This window comes from Nyctereutes procyonoides, unplaced genomic scaffold (genome assembly GCF_905146905.1).
Source record: "Nyctereutes procyonoides isolate TBG_1078 unplaced genomic scaffold, NYPRO_anot_genome, whole genome shotgun sequence".
Classification (NCBI taxonomy): domain Eukaryota; kingdom Metazoa; phylum Chordata; class Mammalia; order Carnivora; family Canidae; genus Nyctereutes; species Nyctereutes procyonoides.
The window spans coordinates 49,460,142-49,475,937 of record NW_026575142.1 but is presented as its reverse complement, the minus strand read 5'-3'; the positions used below and the strand labels follow the sequence as shown (position 1 = coordinate 49,475,937).

The 15,796-nt window shown below is 44.8% G+C and overlaps 1 protein-coding gene across 2 annotated transcripts in view; it reads right to left on the bottom strand.

Annotated features, from left to right (window-relative positions):
- Positions 1 to 11,330: 11,330 nt before the first annotated feature.
- SENP2 (SUMO specific peptidase 2) overlaps positions 11,331 to 15,796 on the bottom strand; it is a 30,810-nt gene continuing 26,344 nt past the window's right edge. For both annotated transcript variants that reach the window (XM_055308152.1, XM_055308153.1), the window contains 2 exons: positions 14,542 to 14,637; positions 11,331 to 12,624 (listed from right to left, as the gene is read on the bottom strand). In XM_055308152.1, the coding sequence (XP_055164127.1) occupies positions 12,562 to 12,624; positions 14,542 to 14,637 (159 nt within the window). In that variant the 3' untranslated portion in view covers positions 11,331 to 12,561. The remainder of the gene's footprint in view (positions 12,625 to 14,541; positions 14,638 to 15,796) is intronic.

Genomic DNA, 15,796 nt, shown 5'->3' with positions numbered 1-15,796 from the left:
TCCTGGTGTCTCGGTCTCTTATTTTACTAAGCATCGCCCATCCCAAAGTGTCGACAGAGTTCCAGCTCTGGGGGACTTAGGGAAGATGGGCAGCAGATAGAGTCAGGACTGGGAAGCCACCCTGAGGAGGCAGGCTTCTCCAGGAAGCTATCTGGGAGGAGCTCAACTAGGTCAGTGGTGCTCCACGCCTGGTCCCCAACTAGCAGCATCGGTATCACCTGGGCACTTGTTGGACATGCAGATTCTTGGGGTCCACCTTGAGTCAGAAATCCAGAGGGACCCCGCAGTCTGCTTCAGCAAGCCCTCTGGGTGATTCCTGAGTGTGGCAGAGTTTGACAGCCACGGAACTGGAGGGATGAACTGACAGCATATCGAGGTAGGTAAGACTAGCCCCTGTCTTTAAGGAACTTGAAGCCTGGCCTGGAAAGGGTTGTTTTTTTTGTTGTTTTTTTTTTTTGTTTTTTTTGTTTTTTTTTTTTTTTGTGGAGGAATAAATAGGAGGGGTAACACGGGTGGCAATTCAAGGGAAGAGGTGCTCGTCCCTCCCCAGAAGCCCCGCTGTAAGTATCCCAGGAGATCAGAGAAGGGCAGGGGCGGCGGGGAAGGGTGCTGAGCTGGACACTCTCGCGGATGTGTGGTAAAAGGGTTGGACAGGAATGGGTCCATTTGTGAGCCCTTGTTCATAGACCTGTGGGGTCTACTGGAGACGGATGCTAAAAGTCCAAGCAATCAGAGGAATAACGAGGTGATACTTGATTGCCAGAGGTGACCAGTCAGGCTTTTTGGGGTGACCATTCATAGCACAGCAAGGACAGCTGGAATGGAAGTGATGGGATCACAGAGTAGCCACATTCCCCTTCTAACTCTCAGGCCTCCTAGTTACTTAAAATGTCTTCCTCACTGATGTCCCATCCCCATTCCTGATTTCTCCTAAGTCTGATTTCTTCTGTGATGAAACTTCTGAAGTTTCTGCAGGTAGATGCCAGCTGTTCCTCTGCCTGTGGTTAGCAATGAATACGGGCAGAGACAGACTACCCGTTCCTGTGGCCATTGGAAGTTCTGGTGCCCCTCCCTCCTCTTCCCTTTAGGACTCCAGCCCACTGCCCTCTCCATGACAAAGACACCACAGCTTGATGGGCCGAGAGAAGCTGCAGGGCTCCTGGCAACCAGGGTTATTTCTGAAAGCTGTGCCCTGGGTGGAGGTGTCCTTGTCAGATGAACAGAGAAACAGCACATCTTTAAAGGTGGGGCTTTAGACAGGCTCAAGGCCTGGGAACCGTCTGTCGGGGTGCGAGCGAGAAGACACGACCCAAAAGTGCATTCTTAGCTCTGCTGCTCCTGATTCATTCCTTGGCCTCTGTTCTGGTGGCAGAGTCTGAGATTTCATTCCAGGTCCTAAACTGCCCATTTCCAGAGTGCCGGTCTCTGAAGTGTGGGAGAGAGGTGGGGAGGGAAGCACTGCGATGATGCCTGGCCCGCCCTGGCACGGAGCACCAGAAAGTTGGCCCAGGGCAGCAGAAATGAAGGCAAGCCACATGGAGAGGCAGGAGACACGAAGGAGACGGCTGGCTGGTTCCTAAGCAAAGCTGTCCTCCCCACAACCCATCCTCTGAGACCCCAAGTGCTGGATGGAGTCCTGCCCCCCCTCACTGTACACCAGAAGAGCCTCACATGTGCACACTGGACTCCCATGAACCTGCCCATCATGTACGTGCTAACCCTGACTCTTCAAACTCTGCATCCATTTCTTCTGTGAGTCCCAGACTTCCTGACATCCCAGAAAGTCCCAATTACATGATTTAAAATAGAGGACAAAATAGAGGACAGTTGCTAAATGGAGGCACAGGTCAACAACCAACGTTTTATTCATTAGCCTGCACTCAAAAAGCCCCTGTGTGTTCCCTTGGACCAAGCCCCTTGAAACCCCATGACCCGCAGTGCTTCTGAAGATATTAACCTCTCCCTGGACTGGGCGAGTAGCCCCAAACATCCCTCCTGCCCTGGTTAATTTTCCCTCTAACTAGGTTCCTGGGTGTTCTGTCCCCCGTGGAGCTCTAGCAAAGGATGACAGGTTGGTTGCAAATTAGAGGGTTCCAACACAGGGAGAACTTAGTATCATGAAAGAAAGGAGAACCAAAAGAAGTCAGGGGAGAAGGATTCAACAAGGAATGGAAGGGGTTAGCTCAGAAGGCGTCTGGACAGGACAAGGGCGGGAGGGAGGAGTCACTGACCTGTAAGGGGGTAACCTGGCACCTGTTAGGGTGAGAATGACTCTGAGCAGACGCAGAGGTGGGTGGGGTAGGTAGGTAGATGGGAAGAGTGGGAAAAGCATCTAGCCTCAACTGATTCCTGTGTCCCTGGGGAAGGGTGCGGGCAACGGAGGCCCCGGGCTAAGGGTTATGAAGGAAGCCCACACTGTGCGTATTTAGAGACCAGCTCATTTACGTACACGCACCCAGATCCCAGAGCCCACTGGAGGTTTCTTTGGCCTGCGGCTACTGCGAATGTCTGGTGCCGTGGCTCGCACATTCCCTTGGCATTTACAGTCCACTGTTGCCGCGGCCTGATTTCCTCTCTACATTCCCCTTCAAGTGCTGATGAACTGAAATGTTAAGATTGCCACCATGTGCCTTACCCCAGGGCAGGCCTGAAGGCCGGGACTGGGACTCTTGTACCTGAGCTCCCTTTTCTTTACTTGGGTCTCACTTCCTCATCAGGAACCTAAAGAAAGCCCAGGCCCGGAAATTTTCTCCCCGCCTGTCTCTGCTCTAGCAGTATCCCCTCGGAGAGCCACATCTCCTTCTCTGTAAAATAAATGTAAGTACAACAAAGTCCCTCCAAGTCAAAAATGACTTCTGGTTTAGCAGCTTTCAGTGTTTCTTCTTATGGCTTGTTAAAGATCAAAAAAGATGAAAACGGGATGCCTGGCTGGCTCAGCGGTTGAGCATCTGCCTTGGGGATCAAGTCCCGCATCGGGCTCCTTGCGGGGAGCCTGCTTCTCCCTCTGCCTATGTCTCTGTCTCCCTCTCTGTGTCTCTCATGAATAAATAAAATTTTTAAAAAAGCCCCAAAAACAGTCAAAACTAACCACCCAAAAAGCAAGGGAAGAGGACAGTAAGTTATATGAAACTGGAATGGGAAAGCTTCAATGCGTGGCATGGCCTGGTTTCCTGGAACCACTTTTTAAAAAGATAGAAACATGCATAGTTGCCACCTCCACGATGTCCCCAGTATTTCCCCCCTTCCCGCTGGATGGATGCAGGTGTGGAGGTGAGCACAGCGATGGAGCTGGAACAGCCGTCTTAATCCCAAAATGGAAGCCAAGTGTTTCAGGAAAGCTCCTGACAGGATCTGTGACAGTGCTGCATCCCACTGCTCCGGCTCCGATTGGTGCCAAAACTGTATCTTTTTAAAGATACTGTTACTTTATGTTCTTTGTTATAGCCGCAAGGCAGTACCTTAATATGACCAAACAAAAATAGAGATTCAGACCTAAATAGATTCTGGCATAGTTTTTTAGATAGAACTAAAGTTCTAATAGGATACAGACCCAAAAAAGTTATTTACAAAAGAAAATAAAGCCAAAATCAAGCCAGTTTCAGATATCTCTGCTCCACTACAGTGCCAGGTTTTGAGAAGAAAAAGGGCTATGACTTGAGAATTTTAATACCCAGTACAGTTATCTTTCAAGTGTGAAAAATTTAGAAAAATTCTGTTTGCAGGGACTCATATAAGAGAATTCCTATGTCTTTGAAAATAAGTATGCGATAAGTATGCGAAAATGTTCCCAACTAAAATCTAAGGCCAAATAAAACTCATATTAAAAAAAAAAAGACTAAAAGTAACCTTTGAAACCAGTTAAGCTAGAAATGTTTAAATTGTTGTAAATCTGTAGTCATAACTTAATTTAAAACTGAATTTAAATATCAAAATTACCCTTAAAGAGGAAGCAAAATAATAGTAATGATAAAACTCCCACACCGCATATTAACAGGCCAAATGTGTGAAACGGGGAAAGTGAGGGGAAGATGATAGGACAAAATTGATCGCTATGGGAGGGTGCTAGCTGCAGAACAAAAATCCCCGGTCTCCTCTTCCTAGGCAGCCACCCCCACTGTCTCCTGGTCTCCCTTCCCTTGCAGAACCACGGGGACACCTGACTGAGCACAAGATTGGGGCCACTCCTACCCCGCCCATTGAAAACCACCGACATTGGCTCCCCCATGGACTCCGAGCTGGCCAGACCTTAAGGATTGCAATGAGGGAGTTGACACCTTTTTCTGTAAACAGAGAATAAATATTTTAGGCTTTGCAGGTAAGACTGTGAGGTGATACACCATTGATGCTACCCCAGAGGGAAATTTGGCAGATGACATGCTAGATACTTGACCCAGCAGTTCCACTTCTAGGAATCTACGCAGGATAGGTTAGCAGAAATGGAGTGACGTGCAAAAAAAAGCAATGCACGTGCATTGAAGCATTATTTGAAACAGAAAAAGATTGACAGCCTAAACATCATCGTGAGGGGACTGGTAATGAAACCTGGGACCCGGATGGGACCCAGAAACAGTGGATTATTATGAAGCCATTAAAAGAACTGAAGAATGAGGAGTAACTCATTTATCTAGAGTAAATTGTCTTAGGGATCCCTGGGTGGCGCAGCGGTTTAGCGCCTGCCTTTGGCTCAGGGCGCGATCCTGGAGACGCGGGATCGAATCCCACGTCAGGCTGCCGGTGCATGGAGCCTGCTTCTCCCTCTGCCTATGTCTCTGCCTCTCCCTCTCTCTCTCTGTGTGTGACTATCATAAATTAAATAAAATAAAAATTACTTTTAAAAAAAATAGAGTAAATTGTCTTAGAGCACACGTGGTGGGGGGGCAGAGAGATGGAGAAGCAGACTCCCCACTGAGTGGGCAGCCCAACATGGGGCTCCATCCCAGGACCCCAAGATCACAACACAGTTGTGATCACAGTTAAATCACAGTTAATCACAGTTAAATGTCTGAGCTGAAGTCAGACATTTAACTGAGTCACCCAGGTGCCCCTAGAATAAATTGAGTTCTTTTTTAAAAACCAAATATATTATCTTTACTATTGTAGAAAAGGAAAGAAATATGAATACTTATACATCTATCTTTTCAAAAAAGATTAAAAAGCTAACAAGTTACCTAGATAGGGAAAGAGAACAGGGTGAGGCAAGGAAACTGAATGTATCTTGTTGCATCGTTTTACCCTTGGACTAATGTTTATGTTTTACATAATTAAAAAACAAAGCAAAAAGCAAATCCCTAAACACCAAGAACAAATGAATCCAACTGTGTATCAAGTTGATGCCATAATTACTGGGGAAAAAAACTAAGTGATTTTAAGAGTATTTTCACTGTGAATCTCCAGTGGGATATGGTCTAAAAATAAAAAGAATTGCAAAGAAATCTTAAACTATAATTATTGGCCTCGTTAGTATTGATATTGTGAAATTATTTTAAGTATACTGTGGGGTAAAACAAATAATCATGTTGATGTTAGCAACCCAGGTTTTCAAGATTATAATATAAATTCAAGAAAATCCTTAGACTCTTATATTGGAATTGGAAATCAGTAAAACATTTTTTCCCTTTGAAGAAAGTATTTTTTAGTCTGTTGCAAAGGCCCAGAAGCACCAATAAGCCAGGAGTAATCAGCATTCATAGTGCCCACATTCTGGTCTCCACGGTTTCTCACCAAGAGACCTCCTTCAGTAAGGGGCCAGTGTCCCGTGGGGCGCAGCTGTGTCACACGAGCCTTTACTATCCCGGTTAAGCAAGAAAGCTATCACAATCCGACCTGTGGGGGATCCCTGGGTGGCTCAGCGGTTTAGCGCCTGCCTTCGGCCCAGGGCATGATCCCGAGGACCCAGGATCGAGTCCCACATCGGGCTCCTGCATGGAGCCTGCTTCTCCCTCTGCCTGTGTCTCTGCCTCTCTCTGTGTGTCTCTCATGGATAAATAAATAAAATCTTTAAATAAAAAAAAAAAGCACCATCTTGTACCATTACTGAGATAATGGGTCATCAGATCTAAAACCAAGAGGAGAGAGATGGATGGGAAGCCTTACAGCCTGAACCACTGCTCAATCCTAGGGCCACTAAGTGGGACCACCAGATCCAGCACCATAGAGACCTCAATGAAGTGTCCTTACCTACTTCCACCTGAATCGAGTCCAGCCGCTAGATTAAACTTACCCAGTTTATTTTTTTTTTAAGAATTTATTTATTCATGAGAGACACACAGGCAGAGACAAGCAGAGAGAGAAGCAGGCTCCACGCAGGGAGCCCCATGTGGAACTCCATCCTGGATCCCAGGATCATTCCCTGAGCCAAAGATAGACACTCAGCCGCTGAGCCACCGAGGCGTCTCTAAACTTACCCAGTTCATAGAAAATACAAGGGCTGGCGGAAAATGGTTAAGCACTGCCAAGGAGCTATAAGCCAAATCTGGCACGGGGGACGTTGCACAGGAAAACACAAGTTTCTTTACTGTAATAGTATGAGGAGGGAGACTGCTTTGGGTGCGAGTCTCCAGAGCGCTGTGATCGTCAAAGGCAACACGTACATCAAATCAGATTTCTTATTTGGAGCCTGCACTAGACTTCTGAGGCCGCTGTAGCGCTTGCCAGATCTGATGGGTTAAAGCAGAAATTCGTTATCTCTGAGTTCTAGAGCTGGGTCCGAAAGTCCAAAAGCCAGGTGTCAGCAGGGCCTTTTCCCTGAGGCTCTTCCAGCTTTGGTGGCTCCAGGCTTCCGTGGCTCATGGTAGCATCACTTCAGGCTGTTTCCATATCTCATTTTTTAACTTTTTTTTTTTTTTATAAACTCCAAAAACAAGTTTATAAAGTAGAAAGTAACAGCCTGTCCAGACCATTATTAACAGTTGGTATCTTTTTCCAGATTTTGCTTTAGAGATTTGTGAACAGATTTTTCCCCCCACAAAGATGAGTATAAAATATAAACACTGCTTCGGCCCATTTTGACACCTCCTCCTCTTCTGTCTTAAAACTCAGTCTCTCTTATATGGCCTGTGATTGCATTTGAGCCCACCCAGATGATCCAAGATAAATTCCTTTCTCAAGACCTTTAACTTAATCATCATTTGTCATGGAGGGTAATAATACAGGTTCCAAGAATTAGGATATGGACCTATCATTTTGAGGGCCACCATTCAGCCCACTATATATCCTGATTAGAAAAATATAAGGAAAAAAAATATGTAAGGGACACCTGGGTGGCTAAGCTGTTGAGTCTCTGCCTTTGGCTCAGGGCGTGATCCTGGTCTGGGGATTGAGTCCCGTATCAGGCTCTCTGGAAGGAGCCTGCTTCTCCCTCGATCTCTCTGCCTCTCTCTGTGTAACTCATGAATAAATAAAATCTTAAAAAAATTATTAAATGAACAAGAAAATTTGAATATGAACCACTAGATATTAGCAAATGTTTATTAGATGTGAAAATGATACAGGTTTTTTTTTTTTTAATATTGGTTAGGGAGACCTTCTTAAATATTTAAGTAGAACAACATGTGAGGGGTTAGCCACATTTTAGTAATTCCTAAAAGGGGATGATGACTATGTAGGGCTTAGGATTTCCATAATAAGTTTTTTGCAAAGCAGCTGAAAAAAAGATAAAATTGTCCACTAAAATAGCAAATGTTGCAGAATGAACTTATCCAAAAGAGCTACACATGAAAAATATTTTAAGACTTAAATCAGTGGAGGGGCTTAGTTGGTTGGGCATCTGCCCTCGGCTCAGGTCATGATCCCTGGGTCCCTGGGATCAAGCACCATGTCTGTCTTCCTGCTCAGCAGAGAGTCTACTCCCTCTGCCCTTCTCCCTACTGGTGATCTCCCCCCACCCCACCTGCTTACTCAAATAAATATGATCTTTAAATTAAAAAAACAAAAACAAAACAAGGACACCTGGGTGGCTCAGTGGTTGAGTGTCTGCCTTCAGCTCTGTGCATGATCCCAGGGTCCTGGGATCAAGTCCTGCATCGGGCTCCCTGCAGGGAGCCTGCTTCTCCCTCTGCCTGGGTCTCTGCCTCTGTCTCTCATGAATAAATTAATTCTTAAAAGAAAAAATAAACCAAATCAATAGAGATACAGCTCATCATCCTGTGCCAAAAGAAATAAGTCAAAATACCAATAGGTGATTTTTCCCCTAATTTGTTTTTAATATATCTAACTTAATTTTTTTCAATATATCTAACTTTAACTCAGAAATTCTAATTGAGAATTTCTCCTAAGAGAATAACCCAAACATGGTACAAGATGGTACGGGCAAGAACGCTGAATGTAATAAATTATAGCCATATTCTAGAACACTATGCAGCAACTAAATAATGTCCATATTTATTGACATGAAGAGATGTTTGAGATAAACTAAGTAGAAAAGGGGGTTATATAGCCATATAGAGTATGATTCCATATTTGTTGATAACAAAAAAATACACATGTGTGAACCAGTACAATTCACATACCTCTTTATACATATAAGAAGGGGCATATACCAAAGGCCAGGATAGATACCAATATGTTAATGTTCAGTTAACTAGGAATGATGAGTTTGCAGAATTCTTATTCTTTACCTTTTATCAGCATTTCGCCTTTGTACTATAAACACCTATTACTGATACAATTAGAGAAAAATATAAGCATGACTACGGGCTTGATGACCACCTTATGCCCTGAAGGAGGGTGGTGTGTGTGCTGCGGGCTGGCGGCGGCGCGCTCCCTCCATGTAGATTTGAAGTACATTCTTCTAAGAACTGTGTTACTTCTCTTGGCACTTTCCAAAGTGTGTTCCCTAGAACAGCACCACAGGTGACACAGAAAGGAGGGTTCAGTGTCTAAGTTTTCAGAAACGCGAGGCTCAGACGTTAATCTGTTATAATGTGTGCCATGCATCCCACGAGGAAAAGACAAAGGACACCCGCATTCATTGGACCATTTTTATATCCTGCATAGACTAGGAAAATATCTACTTAATACATTTTAGAAATACCAACACACAAGCCTGAAGAACAAGGACTGTTTATTTCCATTGAGGGTCTGAAAGCTTCCGGCCCATTTTCCTAGATTTAGATTGACTCATCTCAAAACAGTCCCACATTTATGTTTGTGGTCTCCAGGTTTATAGCTTTGAATTTAGTTTGCATCCTCTGTCAGGTGATTTAGAGCCAAGTTTTAAACTGGGTTTCTATCCATTAGTGGGTTGGTAGTCACAACCTAAACTTTTTTAAAAAACTGAAAGACGGGACGCCTGGATGGCTCAGTTGTTGAGCGTCTGCCTTCAGCTCAGAGCGTGATCCTGGGGTCTGGGATTGAGTCCTGCATCAGGCTCCCTGCAAGGAGCCTGCTTCTCCCTCTGCCTGTGTCTCTGCCTCTCTGTGTGTCTCTCATGATCAAATAAATAAATAAATAAATAAATAAATAAATAAATAAATAAATAAATAAATAAAATCTTAAAAAAAAAAACCTGAAATACAAACTATCAGACATTAGCAAGGGCAAGTAATGTTTTTGTGGAATTTTGTGTCCACATATAATCACATAACATAGATATATGTATGTATTGGTCACAATAAAAAACACAAAACAAATTTGCAATCCAAAAATTTGAAGGCCACCGAATTAAAGACATGAATTTGTTGGTAAATAAGATAAAATCAACACCTACTGATTTGATAAAATCAATACCTATCTATTGACAAATAGATAAAATCAACGCCTGTTTCAATACACCCAAACTCTTCCTAGTATAGCTTGGGTAGCAAATTAAAAGGAAAATTAGTTATCAAGGCAATACAGCCAGCTGGATCTCTAACTTACAAACAATACCAAAAGTCTTTTTGAATATTGGGTGCTTAGTTTTTCCTCAAAGAAACTAGGTTCCCAATTAGTTCACAAAAGCCAACTTAAACTATGTAGCTTAAAGCACAGTACTAAGGCCGTTACACTTCTCTACCTGGTCTACTTACTCGTATCTGAGGGTCAGTAGATCTCCTAGGACACACTCCCCGCACCCGCGGTGGGCCCAGCACCAAGCAACTGCTTAGTGCGGGCAAGCACCCGCCATTCGATGTGGCGTTCCTCTAGTTGTGCTTAGGATCTCGGAGGGGGAAGGGATCAGAAGTTTTAATAGTCTTCAGCAACTGAGGTGGAATATGGGGCTCTCCAGAACATCTTCTGAACACCCCAGGGCTGGGGCCCTCCCACCACGTCCCAGCTCTGGTAGGAGGCCAAACATGAGAAAGACACTTGCTTACCAATAGTTTTTGTGTGGGTTTTTTTTCGTCTTTATCAATTTTTAGGAGACTGCCTTCTAAAAAAGAACAATGGTCTTCTCTACCTTTTTTTCAGATCCCCAAATTACTGCAATTACAAATATATATATCACTGGTTCTATTTAGTTATTATTTTTATTTATTTTTAAGATTTTGTTTATTCATGTGGGACACAGAGAGAGGCAGAGACACAGGCAGAGGGAGCAGCAGGCTCCATGCAGGGAGCTGACGCGGGACTCGATCCCGGGCCTCCAGGGTCACGCCCCGGCCCGAAGGCGGCGCTAAGCCGCTGAGCCACGCCGGCTGCCCCACCACTGGTTTTAATGTCGACAATTGGCTACCGACAAGCTCAGCTGTGGGTTTCATCGCCCGACTGCCTTCCGCATAAGCTGCTTAGCTCCAAGAATTCTATTACCAAGTTTGCACCGAGACCTGCAGTCCCTGGAGAAGCGTGGCCGGGGGTAGCTCCTCAATTCAGGAGCTGGGGGAACTGGCCGGGTCTGAGCAGTCGCCCCGCGGGCCGGGGGATCCCGAAGGGCTGACGAGGAGAGGGCACCGCGGGGAGGCTCAGCCCACGCCGCTTCAGGAGGCCCCCACACGCTCGCACCCCAGCATCCCGGCTGGGGCAGGATGCGGACTGCCGCTCCTGCAGGGCTCCTCCAGGGCTCCTCCAGGGCTCCTCCAGGGCTCCTCCAGGGCTCCGGGGACTAGACCGTCAGCTGAACCCCGGGGGCCAGGGCGGAGATCCCAGCGCACTGCCGCCAGCGGCCTAAGCTCGAGGGCGTCGCGGTCGAGCGGCGCATCCAGGAGCCCAGCGGTTCCCACCCGGCGGGGCTCGGCCCAGCTCGGGACCCGCCCCGGGGGAACCGGCTCCGACGGCGGCCTGCGTGATCGGGGCCGCCCCGGGCGGCAGGCTCGAGGCTCGGCTCTCCGGTCCGACCGCGACCCTGCGGTCGCGCGGGGCAGGTTGGGGCGCTCTGAGGGAGGGAGGGTCAGGAAGCATTCGGGCATACGCTCTGCAGGTTTGCCAGACGGCCTTTATTACATCGGAAAAGCAACACTAGGCACTAGATCTTGCAAAATATGTTCTGACCGACTCTAAACTTTCCGAAATTAAAAATGTGTAACCACTGTAAAGTTTTTCATGAACAAAAAAGTCAAATACAAATTTTCATATGCAAAATAGATTATTGTATAACTGGCAGCCTCAGAGCCATGTACTAAATTTTCTGCCAAATTTCAGTGGGGATGGAATGGGGGGGGATGTAAATCCTAATGAGTACAAAACTTAATTTCGGCTTTATACATAGAAAAAAAAAAAAAAACTTTGAGGAAAAATAGCTTTTACGTTGAATAGTATCATCTGAAATCAGCAGCCCAGGCCAGCCCTGACAACTCTGAGGTTTAGACGCAACCAGATCTGGGATGAAAATGAAGATGTAGGGTTTACAGTTACTTCAAATCCAGTTTCAAGAGTAGCCAAGTCACCTCATTTCCAGAAAGAGCAGTCTCCCGGATGACCACTACACTCCTCTGAAGACACTTGGAGAGCCAGAGTTCCTGGGCGGCAGTTCCACGTTGCCCGGGGCCCATGCCAACGCTGTGGTGTCCGACTTCCTCAGAAAGGCAACCGGGCCCCCCACCGCCGCGCTTCTCAGCATTTGCAAGCCCCCAAAACCAGATCTCCAGCTTCGAGCCGGCAGCCTCTGCTCCAGCCTTAGAGAAGTGAATTACCACTGCCTTCCTCCCCCCACTGATTGCCCTCCTGGTCTTCAGCTGGGAGTGGAGCCTGATTGATATTCCTTTCAAAAATAAATAGTTCGAACAGGTAATTCAGAGTTAACTGTAAGAGCAGCAGCAGACAGCCACTGCCCGTTATGTTTGCAAATGAGTGAGCGAATGAACACGTGAACAAACACACAAAAAACAAATCGTAGAATAAATCCTGCATTTCCCACATTCATAGGGAAAAAAAAAATCTTTAAAAAAAAAAAAGTATGAATTAGCGTTTGTTCTTGTGTGGGTTGAACGATCCAGGCTGCGAGCAGGCACAGGCTCGCACCCGGCCGCGCAGAAGCCCCACACCACGTGGGGCCGGGGCAGGAGCGCCGGGGCGCGAGCTGCGGCTCAGTGCCTGCGAGACCAGAGCTGATGCAGGGACTTTTGAACCCACGATGCATGAGGTATATGGAAACATCCGTCCTCCGTGACAGACCACCAGCAGCTGGAGGGACTGGGCGGGGCCTCCTCACAGCAACTGCTGATGAAGGATCTCCCACACCATCTTCTTCCGGAAAAGAGGCATCTGGTGCTGCAGGGGGTCCACAAACAACACACCATATGTTACACAGTGTCAACAACCCTTAGGTGTAATCCTCTAAATAAACTATGTCCTTTATATAAGCCTTGACTCTCTTATGTCATGATTCAGACTTAAAAGCCATAGATAAGGAGGTTATAATGTTATTGTTATATTGTATGTGTCACAAGCGTTTTTACAGGTTAAGGAAAACCAAAGCAGGATGCAGAATTATACAAGGGAATCCCTCAACTACCTTGTAACACAAAGACATGAACCAAAATGGAAACACCCAAGTGGTAGCATAACACGAAACTTTTCTACTTACATCTATTTTCAGAACATTCAAAAATGAACATATTTTGCTGTCTTTGAGAAAAACATGAACTCTATTTAAATAAAGGAAAATAACATTCAAAAATTTGTTTTACCAAATGTACACTGCCAATTCTGTTCAAATGGCAACTTCTGCCCTTCAAATCTCATGTCAGTAGATTGAAAGAGCAAATAACTCGTTATTTAGAAGCATCAAAGAATGAAACAGCTTTGCTTAATATATTATTCTGCTTTACGATAATCACGACAGCCAATTTCAAAGCAATACACGAAACAAATCCAAAATTTGTAACTCAACTAGTTCTCTCTCTCTCTTTTTTTTTAACTAGTTCTCTTTTTGATGAAATCAGAAGTTCACACCCTTGAGGTACCCCTGGCATCTCATTATAATATGGATATACCACTTTGCTATAAACTAGTGACTTCCTACCTAGAGGGGCCTAAAAAGTCGTAACACATGAATATGTAAGTTATTTTAAATAGCTCAAAACATGTAGTAAAAAAAAAAATTTATTCTTAGTAAAACTAATGAAATTAACCAATACTAAGTGCCTTTATTTTAGACTAGAATTATAGTTCAGCATGGGAGACCTCGTTACTTCATGTTGCTTCAAAAGCTTGGAATATAGTTATTAGTCCTATTTGATAAGTACAATTTGGTGGACAGTATCTGTTCAAGTGAGGCCTGTTTAAGAAAAATATTTTTTAATTTAATTAATTAATTTATTTATTTGATAGAGACAGCATGCACACATGAGGAGGGAGGAGTAGGAGAAGCAGGACTCAATCTCAGGACCCTGAGATCATAACCTGAGCTGAAAGCACACATTCAACTGAATGAACCACCCAGGCGCCCCAGAAAAATATATTTTAAAGTGGGTTGTGGGGCAGCCTGGGCGGCTCAGCGGTTTAGCACTGCCTTCAGCCCAGGGTGTGATCCTGGAGACCCGGGATCAAGTCCCACATTGGGCTCCCTGCGTGGAGCCTGCTTCTCCCTCTGCCTGTGCCTCTGCCTCTCTCTCACTCTCGCTCTGTGTCTCTCATGAATGAATAAATAAAATCTTTTTTTAAAAAATTAAAAAGAAAAATAAATAAAGGGGGTTGTCCTCAGTTATAAAAAGGCTGAGAATCCACTATTACAAACATAAATTCTCAAGAGTTCCAACGCACTCAAATTCCCACTCAAATACAGTCCTGGAGAACTCTAAGTAGACAGCACAGAAGGGAAAGGCAGTACTTGCAGCTAGAGCTCAGACCTGTGGCTTAACTTCTTGCAAGGCCTGATCTCCCCAGGCTATTACATACTCTTACAGGCCTCCTCCTTTGTCCAGAAATACTCAGGAGCCAGTGAACACTGGAGTTTGGAGATGTGCAAATGGGCTCCCTAGTCACTAAAGAGGAGGAGCAACCTAAGAGCAGATGCAGGGACAAGCCCTGATCCTGGCGGAGTGAAGCCACAGCCGAGGGTCACAGCAGTAATAATGGCACCACAGCTACCCTCCTATGACCTTACTGTGTGCCAGGCACTGGGAACACGCTCCATGTCTATCTTGTTCACTGCCAAGTAAGTGGGTGAGGAGGGGCTTCACTCACCTGAGTAAATGTGATAGGTTTGTCCCTAGAGATATAATCTGCATATTTACAAGTAAACATTCCACAATCACTCCCATTCAACTGTTGAGGAATCTCCTAAAATTACAAAAAAAAAAAAAAAAAAAAAAAAGAGGGGAGAAAGGAATAAAATGTCATCAAATACAAACTCCTTTGAGTTCTTATAAATATTACCATGGATGAACAATATCTTAAAGGTACATGTTAAAGGTACACAAACACAGTCTTTATGCGGTATAAGAACCCTACCCATGACATGGAGTATGTGACCCCCACAGAAAATATTTTTCAGAAAGAAGAAGAAAAGTGAGAATTCCCTGTCTCCGCTCACATATTGGGAAACCAAACTGGAAGAAAGTTTATTACTTAAGTAACAGGAATTCTAGTCAGAATGGTTTCAGAAGCATTTTATAAATTTCAAAAAGGGCTAAGTGTGGCTCAATCAGAAACAGGCTTACAATACAACTAACCTATTTCCATAATGCAGGGTTTAGCTTCTCTTCTGGAGGCAGCAAAATAAGACCACAACTTTCAACCCCCACAGCTACAAGCAGGAGAAAGAAAAAAGCCTCTTGATAGGCTTTTTAACTAATCAGGATCTTGCTTTGATGGCTCAATTCTGTGCTGAGGCAAAAGCATAGCTTACTGCAAGCAGTGCTAAAGGCATCATAAACCGATCCCCATGAGCTAAATTCACACATTGCCCAGGCCTCTGCGGCCCTAATGTTGGCCAGCCCCAAACACATTTTGGCTGGTGGCTCTCTGGAGCACAAGATAGTAAGAATAAAAGACAGTCTGAATCCCCCGCTGGAAAACATTCTAGAGGACAATAGTTCAATTTTTATTCAAAGAAACACAGATGATTATTGTAAAAAAAAAAAGAGAAAAGATTGTTTGAACATGCACAACACCCACACCTATGGTAGGTAGCTTGAACTTTTCTCCTGAGCACAGCATCTCTCAGTATGGAGACAGATACAGACTCCAATATACAAAGGAAGAGAATTTGTTTTCTTTGTTACATCCCCACACCAGAACACTGTATATTCATCCTAACAGACTCCTCTTGGTTCTGTGCTCTCCTCAGGAAATCTCAAAACTTAACCTTCTAATTATTCAACTTAGGAAAATCTCTTGGGTAAAGATAGGTGGGCCATTACACACAGGTGAGGGCTGAGACTGAAATAGCTTACTTTAAAAAGGAAGCCATTAGGACTCAAAAATGTATGCATTCACA